General features: G+C 52.1%; 1 protein-coding gene across 2 annotated transcripts in view; it reads left to right on the top strand.

Annotated features, from left to right (window-relative positions):
• The window catches only part of Lasp1 (LIM and SH3 protein 1), a 38,020-nt gene that overhangs the window by 21,155 nt on the left and 3,013 nt on the right, over positions 1-13,852 (top strand). For both annotated transcript variants that reach the window (XM_055619679.1, XM_055619680.1), the window contains 3 exons: positions 3,380-3,487; positions 12,295-12,451; positions 12,803-12,903. In XM_055619679.1, coding sequence (XP_055475654.1) covers positions 3,380-3,487; positions 12,295-12,451; positions 12,803-12,903 — 366 coding nt within the window. The remainder of the gene's footprint in view (positions 1-3,379; positions 3,488-12,294; positions 12,452-12,802; positions 12,904-13,852) is intronic.

A 13,852-nucleotide genomic window follows, 5' to 3' on the forward strand; every position in this document is an offset into this window, starting at 1 on the left:
TTTTTTTTTTTTTTTTTTTTTTTTTTTTTTTTTTTGCGTGGGTGAAGGGAGTCTGATTGAGAGCCTCCAGGCTACCCCCTTTTATTGATAAAAAAAAAAAAATCAAGGAATGTTCCCTCCCCTCTATCCTACAGCTAAGGCCAAGAGCTGCTTAGATAGGGTCATAGGCTCCAGAACAAGTAGGCTAGCCTGCCAGCTCTCCTTCCCTACATCCCAACCTCAAGAGGGGAACGGGCTTGCCTTGGGACCTATAGCTACACCGAGTGGCACCCAGACTTCCCTCCAGCCTCTCACCCCATCTTACCCTTCCCCAGTGAGGAAGAAAGGTGGTTCCTAAGCCTGGGAACCGGTTGATGTCATTGCTGTGTTGCCATGGCAATTGGGGGCCTGACCCTTGCAAAGCCAGGAAGCTGGAGGGAGTGGGCCTTGGCATTGGTTCAGTGAAGTCGCCCTCACGCGGTGTGCTCTGGCGTCGGCACTGACGCCACTGCTGCTTTCCCATTTAACGGAGGCCCAGGGTTACACAGCAGGTTAGAAGTTGGACCCCTCAGCCTAAGCCTCCTGGTTCTGGACCCGTACTTACATACTCCTATCTTTTGACCTGAAAGAAAGAAAGGGAATCTGATCTCACCCCAACTGGGCTGGCCCCGAATTTGGGAGCCTCCTGCTTGTTTGTGCTAATGTGTGCCTGCATGTAGTCCATGTAGTCTCACGTAGCCCAGGCTGGCCACCAATTCACTGTATGTAGTCTCCGTTTTTTTCAGGTGTCTCCTTTCTGAAGGTCCTGGCAGTCATGTGCTGTTTCAGGCCTTCCTAGGAGAGTGGGTGAAAGGCCACCCACCCACTGGACCTGGGCCTGAATTTTCTTCCTGTAGCTTCAGGCGGTTCCCAGGAGAGCAGAATCCCGTGGCAGCCCAGATCCAGATCCCTATCTCTGACTTGTGGTGTGAATCAACTTCCTTCAAACTCCTAGGTGTTTTTGGTCTCACTGTGTTGATATACCCTAATCTAGCCAACTGAATGCTGGATTACAGGCCTGGGCTACCAAAACCGGTTTAGGCTTTTCTTTTTATCTGCATCAAAGTAGAAAGGGTCCACCCAGATTTTAATCCTGACTGCGGAGGGCCTGCTAGTGCTTATAAACTGTGAGTCCTCAGTGCCGAAGCTCAACGTGTGACCAATGACTCCAGGCCTGGGAGCTAGACTTCACATTCTGGAAACTCCCAACATCCTGGTCCCTATGTCCTGGGCTGACCTGTTTCAGGATAGTGCAGCCGCTGCAGAGGAAATGCAGGCAGCTGGTGAGGCCTGCAACAGCTGCTTACTAACGTGGACAGTGGGCTTCCAAAGCCAAGAACAGTTCTCTGCCCTGCAAGGGTTTCCCAGCCTCCCTTCTCCAAAATCTCTAGGGAAGGATGAGCTGTTCCTCAGAGTTCAGTTTCCGTTAGCGTCCAGGAAGTCCTTTCTGTAGAGTATCCTGGGGGCCTCTAGTTTTTCATAGAGTTCTTAGAAGGGAGGGCAGCAGCGGTGTGTCGGGGTTCACCCCAGAGCTAGGACCCCAGCTCTGGGTTTCTGCCTGTCCAGCGCTCCCTCCCCTGTAGTTCCTCTAAGAGGCCAGCTTGGCAGGCTCCAGGAAGCTGTTCTGGCTTGTCAAAGGCTCATTGATGGACTCAATGCTCTCCTGGGCAGAGGCTTTGTCCTTTGGCACAGCCCTCGCTTAGCTGGTTGCTTAAAAACACCCCCATGCTTTTGGTGGGTTCCGCCGCCACATCCTGGCTGGGGTGCAGACTGCTGAATCCTCAGATTTGGCAAGGACTTTCTGATAGCTGTAGGCAGAAGGAGTGTAGGGTTAGGAGTCAGGCATTCTGACGCCTCAGGACATTTGCTGTTAAGCCATGTGACTTCAGGGAGGAGAAGAGACCTTTTAAATTTAAAAAAAAAATTTTTTTTTCTTTTTAAAGTTTTTGTTTTTTGTTCCCAGTTTTTTAAGACAGAGTTTCTCTGTGTAGCTGTCCCCAGCTGTCCTGGAACTCACTCTGTAGACGAGGCTGGCCTTGAATGCATAGAGATCTGTCTCCCTCTCCTCCTGAGTGCTGAGATTAAAGGCGTGTACCACTAACCCCAAGAAAAAAAAGAAAAAAAGGGCCTGACGTGGGTGGTGCATGCCTGTAATCCCAATGTTGGGAGGCAGAGGCAGGTGGGTCTCTGAGTTCGAGACCAGCTTGGTCTACAAAGTGAGTCCAGGACAGCCAAGGCTACACAGAGAAACCCCCTAAAGCTGGAGTTACAGATGGTTGTGAGTTGCCACCAGTGCTAGGAGTTGGACCTGGGTTACGTAGCAGACAGTCTGGTGTCTTTTTTTGAATGTATAGTGTATTGTTCACAGGTCAACCTTTAGGGAAAATGGAGTAACTCCCAGCAAATGGCTCTTAACAACCTAGCTCTAAGTTACGGTAATGGATATCTCGAGACAGAGTCCCCCCACAGACAGTGGGTAGAGGTGGCACGAGCAGGTTGCAAGTCCAGTGCACAGGAGGCCCCCACGGCCATGTCTGCCACTGGGGAAAGGACAGTGAGTGGGGGCCAGCTGCTCATGGCCTCAGTTGTGCTAAGCCAGGTCAGCCAGGATGCCTGATACTCAAGTCACCAAGGTCAGAGCCAGACAACGGCAAGGGAGTCTGGTAGAAAATTCCTTCACTAGAAGGGTCCCTTGTGTCTAGAGTACATGACTCATGTGCATTGAGGTACATTGGAGTCTGCTGAGCTGCCTGGCACAGGGGCTTATTTCCTCTTTGTAGACACTTTCTGGTTACTGCTTCTGGTAGGGACAGGCCCTGGCTTTGCTGGTCACACCCAGGTGCTCGAGTCTGCGGCTTTTTTTTAATTTTAATTTTTTAAGACAGGGCCTCTCTTATGTAGCTCTGGCTGTTCTGGAACTTACTCTGTAGACTAGGATGGCCTTGAACCCACGGAGAACCCGCCTGCCCCTGACTCCAGGATTAGCGTCATTTGCTGTCATGCTCAGCTGATGCTTTCTTCTGATGTTAGTGTGTCCTGATGTCAGGACTTTGAGCAGAAGTGCTTCCATCTTTGTTTGTTGTTGTTGTTTGTTTGTTTGTTTTATTTTGTGTTCTAACTGTTCACTGCATCTCCTCTGGAAGAACAGCTTGAACTCTTAACCACTGAGCCATCTCTCCTGCCCCAAGGTGTTGCCGCTTTATGGGTATTCAATGTGTCGCCTCCCTTCTGAACCTTCTAGAAATATGTTCATGGGGTTATTATCGCTTTGACACTTTCTGGCCGGGGGCCTCGAGGGTAGGCACACCTATCCCCACATTCCACCTGACCCCAGGTTCTCCTCTCCCCTCTTGGCCTCCAGGTGCGCTACAAGGAAGAATTTGAGAAGAACAAGGGCAAAGGCTTCAGTGTGGTGGCAGACACGCCCGAGCTGCAGAGGATCAGGAAGACCCAGGACCAGATCAGCAATGTGAGCTCCTATCCCTGCTACCCAAGCTACCCTCTGCCCTCCTCTCTCAGCTGTTCCCTGGCAGCCTCAGGAAGGCCTGTGTGGCAGTGGCCTGATGAGACAGAAGGGAGAGGCTGAGGCACCCAAGTGCCTTTTCTATGTTCTCCCTCTCTGCCCAAATGGCACTTCCTCCTTAAAAAGACTGCCGAGAGAGAGAGAGAGAGAGAGAGAGAGAGAGAGAGAGAGAGAATGAGCATGGTGGATGTCAGAGTGCACGTTAGATACCTGTTTTAACACCAGGGTTAAAGCTAGAGATGGGGGTTGAGTCTCTGTTTGCCTCTGGGTGCTAACACTGTAGTCATTTCCGCCCTCCCTAGTCAGCCTTCCACCTCAGCTTGCTCTTCCTTCCTGTGTGAAAACCCAGCTGGCTCTGACTGCCGTCCCTACACTTCCTCAGGCCCAGTCTGGGGCTGTCATTGGTGTCTGGGTGTCTGTCCCTTAGACATAGGTGTGGAGAGTGGATGGTATGGAGTGAAGGTCTCTGTTGGGTTCTTTAGAGCAGCTGGGGCTAGAGAACAGGCCTCAGCTTCCTCCTTTGTATAGCCATAGACCGGCAGCTTGTGTGGCTCTGGGCTTGCAGGAGCCTGATTTGGAGTATGTGGGCGGAGGAGTGACATCACAGAACCAGAGCGCAAGCCTGAAGCCATGAAGTTTTAGAACATGGCCGGTCAGTGGCAACAAGACTTCTTCATGTAGATGAAGGATGAGGCAGGCCAGTGTCCTCACGTCTGCAACAGGAAAGGGGCCACTAGTTTGTCTGTGTCCCTCTGGACTGAGGGACTGGGGTAAATAAGATCCAGATTCAGATGGCCCACCTAGCACTTAACTGTCCAGCTTCCACACCCTTCTCTGTTTTGCCGGTGACAACGCTGGTAGCTAGTAGTGAGTTACAGCAGAGGGTCAGGTAGTAAACACAGAAGCATTCCTGCCCAGGGTGATAGCTTTCAAATTCTTCCCTCTGTCTAGAGGAGGTGTTGCCTTTGTTTAGTGTCATTCTAGCACTTGGGAGGCCGAGGCAGAGGTCATGGATTCAGAGCCACTCTGGAGGTTGAGGCAAGATCAAACAAGATGTTGAAGCCACCCTGGGCTGTGTGAAACAGAAGGAAACAGGGTTTCTCTGTGTAGCCTTGGCTGTCCTGGATTCACTTTGGAGACAGTTTGGTCTCGAGCTCACAGTGATCTGCCTGCCTCTGCTTCCCTGAGTGCTGGCATTAAAGGGATTAAAGGTGGTGTGTGCCATCTCGCCTGGCTCAAAGAGAGCTTGAAGGAGGGCTGAAGGTGGAGTTTAGTGGTAGAGCATTCACCCAGCATGCACCGGGCCCAGAGTGCCTTCCTTAGCACCACAAACAGGAAAGCACTGTTGTGAATAAATACTCTTGACTTGGAGAGCTCATTCAGATATTTTCTGTTTGACTTTCATAAAAAACAGTGAAGACAGTCTAACCAAGTGGGTTTTGCAACCCAGTAGTTGAGCTGAAGTTGGAAACGAACGGCCTGATAAAACGGACGGCTTGCTTCTCCTGGACTGCAGGGCGTTCCTCAGAAGGCTTCTAACCCTTCTCAGCCCCCAGGAAAGCCTGTTACAGTTGCCCGCTTCCAGCCTGGGCCTGACTCACACCCTGGAGTTTCCTTTCTGGCTCAGACCACACAAAGGGTAAAAGGGTGTGTCTGGGAGCTCCCTAGATAGAAGTGGGGAAGTAGCGTGGCCTTGGGTGATTGGGAAACTGTGAAATGGCTCACAAAGCTGGCTTTATGTGGCTTAGTGTCTCTAGAGGCCTCCAGTCAACAAGGCCAACCTTTGGGACATTCCTTCATTGATTTACCCTGTGGGTTTGGAGGAAAGAAGCAGGCCATGGATATCTCTGCCTCGCTTATCTGGAAGGTTTCCAGAATGTTCTGGCACCCAGTCTATTTCACCCGCCTTCCTACACCCTGTCATTGGACATTGGACGCATTAATGCCTGAGGAGTTCTGGTAACAAAAAACTGACCGTGGCCAAGATATCCACACTTAACAGATAAAATCTTATCAACCACCCAGGGCTCCAATTAGCTGATTGTTCTGGTTCTGAGCTGGGGGAAGTGCCTTGAATCTTTGGGCTTCCAGAGCAGACAGAGCCTGAGCTAAGGGCTGTGAGGTGTGACCGAAAAAAGTCTGTCTCTGCCAGAGACCCCCACCCCCAGCCGCCACAGTCAGCTGACCTATAGCTCAGTGGTAGAGTGCTTAGATGCACAAGGAGCCTGGATTCACTTTCCCCCATCACCGCACAAAGGGGTCCTTGCAGAATGCAGGCTCTTCGCTCCCCCGGCATTCCAGATTGGCACCCCTGATAGGGGCCGGAGATTGAGAATCTAGAAGCACATCCCCTGGCCGACTGTGATGCTGAGTGGGAGTGATCGCTTAACCTCGAAAAGTCTCTCCACCTCTAAGTCCCAGGAAGACAGAACTGGCTGTGGCCCCGAATCCTGGGAGAACTTTATAGCACAGGCAGAGCTGTGGCTAAGTCGTGCCAGCCTCCGGCACCCTGAGAAAGGTGCTGTCTGGAGCCACACTGTATTTTGGTTCCAAAATAGCATCCCTGTGTGTGGCTCTTCCTTTCCCAGATTAGCACCTAATGAGTAGCCGTCGCTTCTGAAGGTCAGGCTTGCCTTATAGAGATGAGTATGGCTTCCCTAGAGGAACCACTACAGACAAGGGCTTCTGCCAGCCAGAGCAGTTGAAAACCAAGCGCCCATTTTCCCCAGGATGGTGATGTTTGCTTGGGGATGTGAAATCTATCCTCAGTCCTGTGTAAGGCAAGAGGGTGAGAGTGACACAAACCTCATTCCAGGCATGCTGGCTGGAATGAGGGCTCCTGTCTTCCATTCCACCGCTGCTGGGACTCTTGGGAAATGCTTGATGTCAGGAGTGAGTGCTGTCAGTAGTGTTCAGGGGCAGAGCTCTCTGTGAGCAGAGAAGGGGCATGAAGGGCCCCGGGTGCAGCTCAGTGACAGAATGTAGATTTAACATGTGCGAGTTCAAGATGCTCATCACTAAGAGAAGGGGTCAGGGGAGGGGAGGAATTCCATATCTGTTATAATTCTGTTTTTACTGGAGGTGTGCCCTGGCCCTGTGCTAGGGGATGAGAGCCCTTAAGTTTGCTGCTTTCTTGTTTGCTCCAGAGCACTGAGGACTTTCATGGATGAGAAAGTGTCTTTGCTGGAGCCCTTTGCGGGAGCCTTCTTTTCACTTGTTTACGTGTGTATACCTGCAGCCTCAGTTTTGTGTCTTTGGCCTTACCTGGATGAGGCCCTGGGCGTCATCTTCAGCACCGCTTAAAGAAAGGGAAAAAGGAAAGAAAGTTCGATTCCTGTGGCCAGCAAAGGAGTTTGCTGAGCATTAGATCCGTGACTCTCTAAGCCTGTCACTCGGTTGTGTGTAGCTCGTCCGGGCAGGAGAGGGGCCGAGGTGGATCCGATCCATGCAGGCTCCACACTGGTTAACTCCAAAGGACAGTAAAACCAGAAACTCCTCGGACACCCTTGCTCCAGGCAAGAATGCTTTGCTCTTCTGTCAGCTCCACGTTTTCGATGCAGTGGATTAGCTCTAAGTCTTCAGTGTCTGGGCCTGATCAATAAATAGTAAGTAGTTGCTGAGTGTTGTGAGACAAATCTGTCCTGTGGTATTCTGTAGGCTGAGGCAGGAAGGTTGCTGATAGGTCAAGGTCAGCTGGGAGACATAGGGAGTACCTGTCTTCACAGAAAAAAAAGGCAGAAAGAAAGACTAAAGAAAGGTAAATAGTTGTAAATTTCCATTTCCTTCCCAGAGTTAAACGGGCAGGAGGCAGGCTCCTTAAGACAATCGTTTAGTTTTCTCAATTAAAAAAGAAAAGATTTGTTTTGCTTTTATTTAGGTGTGTTTTTATGCCACCCGTGTGGGGGTGCCCTCTGAGGCAAGGGTGTGGAGTCCCCTGGAACTGGAGCCACGGAGGGTGTGAAGCTGCCTTACTCGAATAGGTGCTAAGGACCAAACCTGCGTCTTTTGGGGGAGCAGCGGATGTTCTTAACCATTGAGCTTCTTTGCGGTCCGAATTCTCGGATTTGCTTTTTATAGGATGCACTTTTATCCATAGCTCTTTTTTTTTTTTTTCCTTTCCCTTCAAGATCTGTTTTTACGTGTATGAGCGTTTGCTTGCATGAATATCTGTGGACCATGATGTGTGCCTGCTACTCAAAGAGGCCAGAGTGGGCCATGGGATTCCCTGAAACTGGAGTTATGGGCAACTATGGATTGCCTGTGGACAATGGGAACTGAACCCAGGTCCTCTGCATGAGCTGCGAGCTCTCCGAGCTGCTGAGCCATCTCACTGTGCAGCTAAGTTTGGCCTCGAGACTTCCTGCTTGTGTACTGGGGTTACATGCCCAATTTATGGGAGTTCTAACCATACCGTAAGTCCCTCACCAGGCTGCGGGGGAACACGCCTTTAGTCCCAGCACCCGGAAGGCAGAGGTGGGCAGATCTCTGAGTTGGAGACCAGCCTGATCTACAGAGCAAACTCCAGGCAGCCAGAGCTACGAAGAAAAACCCTGTCTAAAAAGCAAAACAAACAAACAGCAAAAATCCCATGAGTCTCTAGTAGGAAGCCATGTTGCCTGGCGGAGAACCAAGGCTCTTATTTTAGTAGCAGTTCTGTTATAACCTACTTAACCTAGCCCATCTTCAACCTTGGTTTCCCCATCTGTAAAATGGGAACAATAACAGCATATTACTCTTGGGCTAGATGAGAAAAGAGAAAGAGTAGGACTTTAACCCACCCCCACCCCACCCCCCAAAAAAAGGCTGGCTGTGAGAGTGACCTGATTATTCCATTTAAAGCTTGATGTTACTGACTGAGCCATGACGAAGCGTCATGTGGGGAGCAACATGTGGTCAGTCAGGCCTTTTTCCCACCACAGTCAGGAAGCAGGTACCTCAGGAAGCGGGACGTGAGCCACCCGGCCTCAAGGGACCCTACCTAGTCTCACCGGAGGCCTACCCCATAAGGGTCCTTTGGTCCCAGTCACTGAACCCAAATGCACGGAGATCTCATGGTACAGTAGAGGCCCGGCTTCCTTCCATGGAGGCCCACGACCCTGCCTGGATTGGGGCTCTTTAAAGATCGGAGCTTTGGGGACCGGAGGCGCGTCTCAGCAGATGAGAACCTAGAGCCGTTCAGGGAATCCACCTGGTGGTTCATAACCACCTCGAACTCCACTTCCGGGGAACCAGCGCCCTCTTCTGACCTCCGAGGGCACCAGGCAGGAAGGCGAAACACGCCTGCACGTAAAATAATAAAAGGGGGGGAGGATGATCAGAACAGATCTTGATCAGCAGGATCGCCTGGAGGATGTTGCTTTCTTTGCCCGTGTGCCTAGGTGGGCCGGGAGCCATCACGGGGTTCCCTATTTTTGCCGGGACGGAAGAGGAAGGCAGTGGCCAGCCTGAGCAGGGCCTCCCTTCCCAGCCGTGGCGCCCCATGCTTCCCCTTCTGGCTTGCATTTCTGTGTCCTCCCCAGGGCAAGAGTGGTCCTGTGATCAGCCCCCATTTTGAGCCTCTCCCCCTTACCCCCCTGAGGTACCCTCGATGTTTGCACGGAAGATGAGCGGGCGCTCTCAGGAAAAGGCCTCTCTGTCCTGCTGGGACTCTGTCAGCTGTTCTAGTGAAAGTCCTGCCGCCAAGACCCCCAAACCCCACTTCCTCTTCTGAAATGGGAGGGAAAGTGTGTGACCGACTTGGATTATCACTAAGTGAGCGTGTTGTGGAGGTCAGAGGTTGCAAGCCAGCCTTCTCCTGCTGTGTTTGTCCCGGAAGTCAAATTCAAGCCATCGGACAAGCGCCTTTACTTGCCAGCTCCCTGCTTTTTATAGTTTAGGGTGACTGTTGTCAGGGTTGAGGGTGATAAGGTGGGGGTGGGGGTTTTGCCATGTATCCCTGCCCTTGAAGGTCTGTGGCATCCTCCTGCTGCTTCCTCCAGGTCGTAGGGTTATGAGCATAAGTGAGGTGGATGAAGCTAACATGGAAACACACGTGTCCACACGCCTGCCTTCAAAAATGATGGGTGTCCTCAGGACCTCACGGGGATAGGTGTTACCATAGCCTCGCTTACAGATGAGGAAACTGAGGCTTTAGCAAACAGTGCCAATTGCCTGTCTTCCAAGGGTGGGACCAAGTTGCCCCTGAGCCTATAGGACAGGCACGGGGCTCTTTGTCTCCCGAGAGCCATTGACTGTGGCCCTGCATGCATTTCCAAAGCTCCTGTTCGCTGCATCAATAATGCAGAGCCCCGCTCAGGGAAGGGCTCTCCTTCAGGGACACCTGGCTCTGCAGGCCACCAGCTGCCACTGGGGCTAGGTGCAGAGCTGTTCCCTCCTCTTCCTCACTTCCTCTCTGAGGCTGTTGGTTGCCTCTTGGGGTCAGGCCCCGCCTCTTCGAGGAAAGTAGACTGGAGCCTGGTGAGATGGCTCACTGCCTCACCGAGTGCTTCACCAAGCCTGGTGACCTGAGTTAGTCCCCCAGGTCCCCTGCACATGCCCTGTGGAAGTAAATAAATGTAATCTTTAAAAAAATATATATATATATATATATTTTTTTTTTAATATGAGAAGGTTGTAAACGAAAAACAAAAAATTGGGAGAGCAGGTGTCTTGAGTCCTGAAAGTTGGTGTTCTCTACTGCTCCTCATTAGCCACGGAACAGGGTCCCTAAGGAACGGAGCTGCCGAGGTCTCCCTTTGCCCTGTGTTTGTGCATCCCTCACCCCTCGGTGCCCTTCCAGGGGGCACAAGGGGTCCACCCCTGTGGAGTTTTAGTCCAGCCTGAGCTGGCTGCCTTGTCCCAGACTGTTTCATCATTTGAGTGTGTGTCCCTGCTTGGTTATGAAACAGCAAAGGGAGAGGTCTTAGCCTCTACCAGCAGAGTGAGCAGCTCTCTGCCTCCAGACACTCTCCCACAATTCACTGCCATGCCTGCCGCTCCCCTGCCTGCCTGACAGCCCGGACTATAGGAATAACCACTGTTTAGCCAGTGGTAGTGCCCCAGGTGTTCCTGGGTGGCCTCAGCCCCACGCCTCTTGCAGCCCATGCACAGAGGATGCTGAGGGCAGCGGAGTGCTCATGGGAGTGGATGGCCAGAGCCCTCGTTGGGCTCTGGGGGCTCTGGGGCCTCTGGGATTCCGGGGCTCCAGGTCTTGGTTTCTTCCTTTTCTGTTCTAAGAACACGAGCAGGCTTTGCCCCTCTCCCTTATTCATCCCTTCCACTGCCATTCTCCAGTCTTAGGAAAAGGCGGGCCAGAGAGATTCCTGGTAAACAAGCCGGAAGCAGCCTCCTCGGCAGGCAGGTGCAGAAGCCTCCTGAGGATGGGGCAGCCTGCTTTCCCAGGGTTGGGAATCAGCTGTTCAGCCTAGCTCATTCCTCCTACCCGAACCTTCGCCTTCTCCTTTCCCCTTGGTCGGTCTCCCTGCCCCTCCCCACCCACCTCTCCCCCATTCCTCTGTGGGAGAACAGGGGAGTAGGCCTTATGGAGGCTCTTGGGGGCCAGTGAAGATATGACCCATGAGAGTGTAGGAAGGATACTTAGATTCTCTGTGCCTGTTTCCGGGCCTTGTATTTTGTCCATCACCTTTTTGTGTGTGTGCGTTTTACAGTATACATTCTGCATTTATACAGCAATATTTCTGTGCCGTTATCCTGAAGTAGTATGCGCTTAGTGAGGACTGTGCTAAAGTCCGTCTTTTGGCAGTCCTGGAGGCTGGCTCAGCCACTGTGTCACAGGCTGATCATAGGAGCAGCCTCTGATACTAAGGGCTTGGCCCACAGGAAGGGCCAATAACTTGGGGCTGCTGTGGTGGTCAATACTGACCATAGTGGGAGCTAGAAATGTTCAGCCCCTGCCGCAGGCTCATACAAGGGAGAGCTCTCCCTTCTCCCTTCCTCTCTCTTTCTCTCTCTCTCTCTCTCTCTCTCTCTCTCTCTCTCTCTCGTGCATGCTTGCTCTTTCAATTTAAAGATGGGGTCTCATACAGGCCAGGCCAGGCCAGGACGGAGCTTGGTATGTAGCCAAGGATGATCTTGATTGTTATTTATTTATTTATTTATTTATTTATTTATTTATTTATTTATTTATTTATTTTTAGATAGGGTCTCACTCCGCAGCCCTGGTGGGCCTGGAACTGGCTATGAGGACCAGGCTGGCCTAAAATGCAGATCCACCTGTCTCTGCCTCCCGAGGGCTGACGGTAAAGGAATATACCATGCCTGATACTGCGCAGAATGTGGACTTGAAGCACACTGTGCTGGACCAAGCACCCTGGCGACTAAACTGGATAGCCAGCCAGTCCTTGCATGGCCTTCTTACAGCTGGTATCTCATTGCCCTCTGCAGTAACACATAGCATTAGGGAGGCCTAATTAAGCCAGGAAGCAGGCGAATATCTGAGTTCAAGGGCAGCCTGGTTTACACAGTGAGACCTTGTCTCAAAAAAAAAAAAAAGTTTAGCTGAGGCTTGTCATGGTTAAGTTACTTAGAGAGCTGGTACTCTGTCTTTTCTGTAGTTCTCGAAGAGTGTCTGTCTGTCTGTCTCTGTGTGTGTGTGTATGTATGGGTAATATGTTGCTCAGAATGGCCTTGCTCCATTCTCCTGCCTCAGTAGCTAGGACGAGAGGCACTCGCCACCATGCCCAGCTCGTGTGGCAATGGGAGGGGACTGGTTGATTTGCAGCAGAGCCCTTCACTCCTTCCTTTCTGTGCTGCAGATCAAATACCACGAGGAGTTTGAGAAGAGCCGCATGGGGCCCAGCGGAGGTGACGGTGTGGAACCAGAGCGCCGGGAGCCCCAGGACAGCAGCAGCTACCGGAGGCCCCCAGAGCAGCAACAGCCTCAGCCTCACCACATCCCGACCAGCGCCCCAGGTGAGTGGGGAAGGGGAGGAGGGGTCCCTGAGGACAGGAGGGTTAGGCAGGGAGAAAGTGGCTGCATCCATGCGTGGAGGAGCCCTCCCCCGGATCTCATCCCCATCCCCGCTAAGGAGGTGAGCGCAGGGGATCTAAAAAAGCAGCTCCCCGAGTGAGGAGCGCACAGCCCTGGCACGAAGCCCAAGACGCTAATGGATATGCGTGCCCAGCCATAAGCTTTTTGCGGGGAGGGTGCTGAGCAAGGCTGGGGGTGGGGGTTGGAAAGTCATGCCTTTGGGAGTCCTAGGGGTTGGGGGAACGAGCTTGGCCAGACAGTTTCTGAGCTCCTCCATCTCTCCCCTCTTCCAGTTTACCAGCAGCCCCAGCAGCAGGTGACTCCATCCTATGGTGGCTACAAGGAGCCCGCAGCTCCTGTCTCCATACAGCGCAGCGCGCCAGGTGGCAGCGGGGTGAGTAACTGTGAGAGGGGTCACAGTGCGCGCACACACACACACACACACACACACACACACACACACACACACACGGTAAAGGCTGAGCATGGATGTTCCAGGCTCCATTCCACCGGGTGCCCTAGGCCGAGCTCCACTCTGGGTGCTTAGGGATTCAGAGCAGTGTCAGAGTGGGAGAGAAGGAAAGCAGCCTGGGATAAGTGGCCTCCGTCTCGGGAGGAGGCAACAAGAAGCTGTCTGAAGGCTAAGGTAGTGAGGGGCGTGAGGGGCGAGGACAGCAGGGTCAGGAACACAGAGCGGCCGAGTCAGACTACAACATTTATGGACAGTTGGGGCTGGAGAGGTGGCTCAGCGGTTAAGAGCACTAGCTGCTCTTCCTAAATGGACCTGGGTTCAAATCCCAGAACCCACATGGCAGCTCACAACTGTCTCAAATTCCATCTCCAGGGGATCTGAGACCCTCACACAGACATACATGGAGGCAGAATACCAATGTAAATTAAAAAACAAACAAACAAACAAACCCCACACATTTATGGACAGTCTTTATTAGAGTAGAGGGCTGAATGGTACAGGGGGGACAGCAGGGACAAAGGCCACGTGACCAAACATCCTTGAAAGGTTCAGTGTCCTGTGAGGAGGTCCAGGTTCCTAGAGACAGTTGGAGGAAGTAGGTGAGGCCAGGTTCTTTAGGGACTTGGAGGCCAGGGAGGGGGAAGGCCTTTGTGACCAGTGACCTACACAGACTTTTTTCTTTATGGAGATCACCCTAGAAATTGGGTATGGGTGTAATAGCAGCACTTGGGAGGGTTGGGCAGGAGAATCGCTGTGAGTTCAAGGCCAGCCTGGCCACGTAGCTACACCTTGTCTTAAACATTAAAAAAAAAAAGGAAAAAGGAAAGGTTAACCTTGGTGCTCATGGGGGGCGAGGGACAGAAGACCTGTT

The sequence above is a fragment of the Psammomys obesus genome, unplaced genomic scaffold (genome assembly GCF_907164565.1).
Source record: "Psammomys obesus unplaced genomic scaffold, mPsaObe1.curated_primary_1811, whole genome shotgun sequence".
Lineage (NCBI taxonomy): Eukaryota > Metazoa > Chordata > Mammalia > Rodentia > Muridae > Psammomys > Psammomys obesus.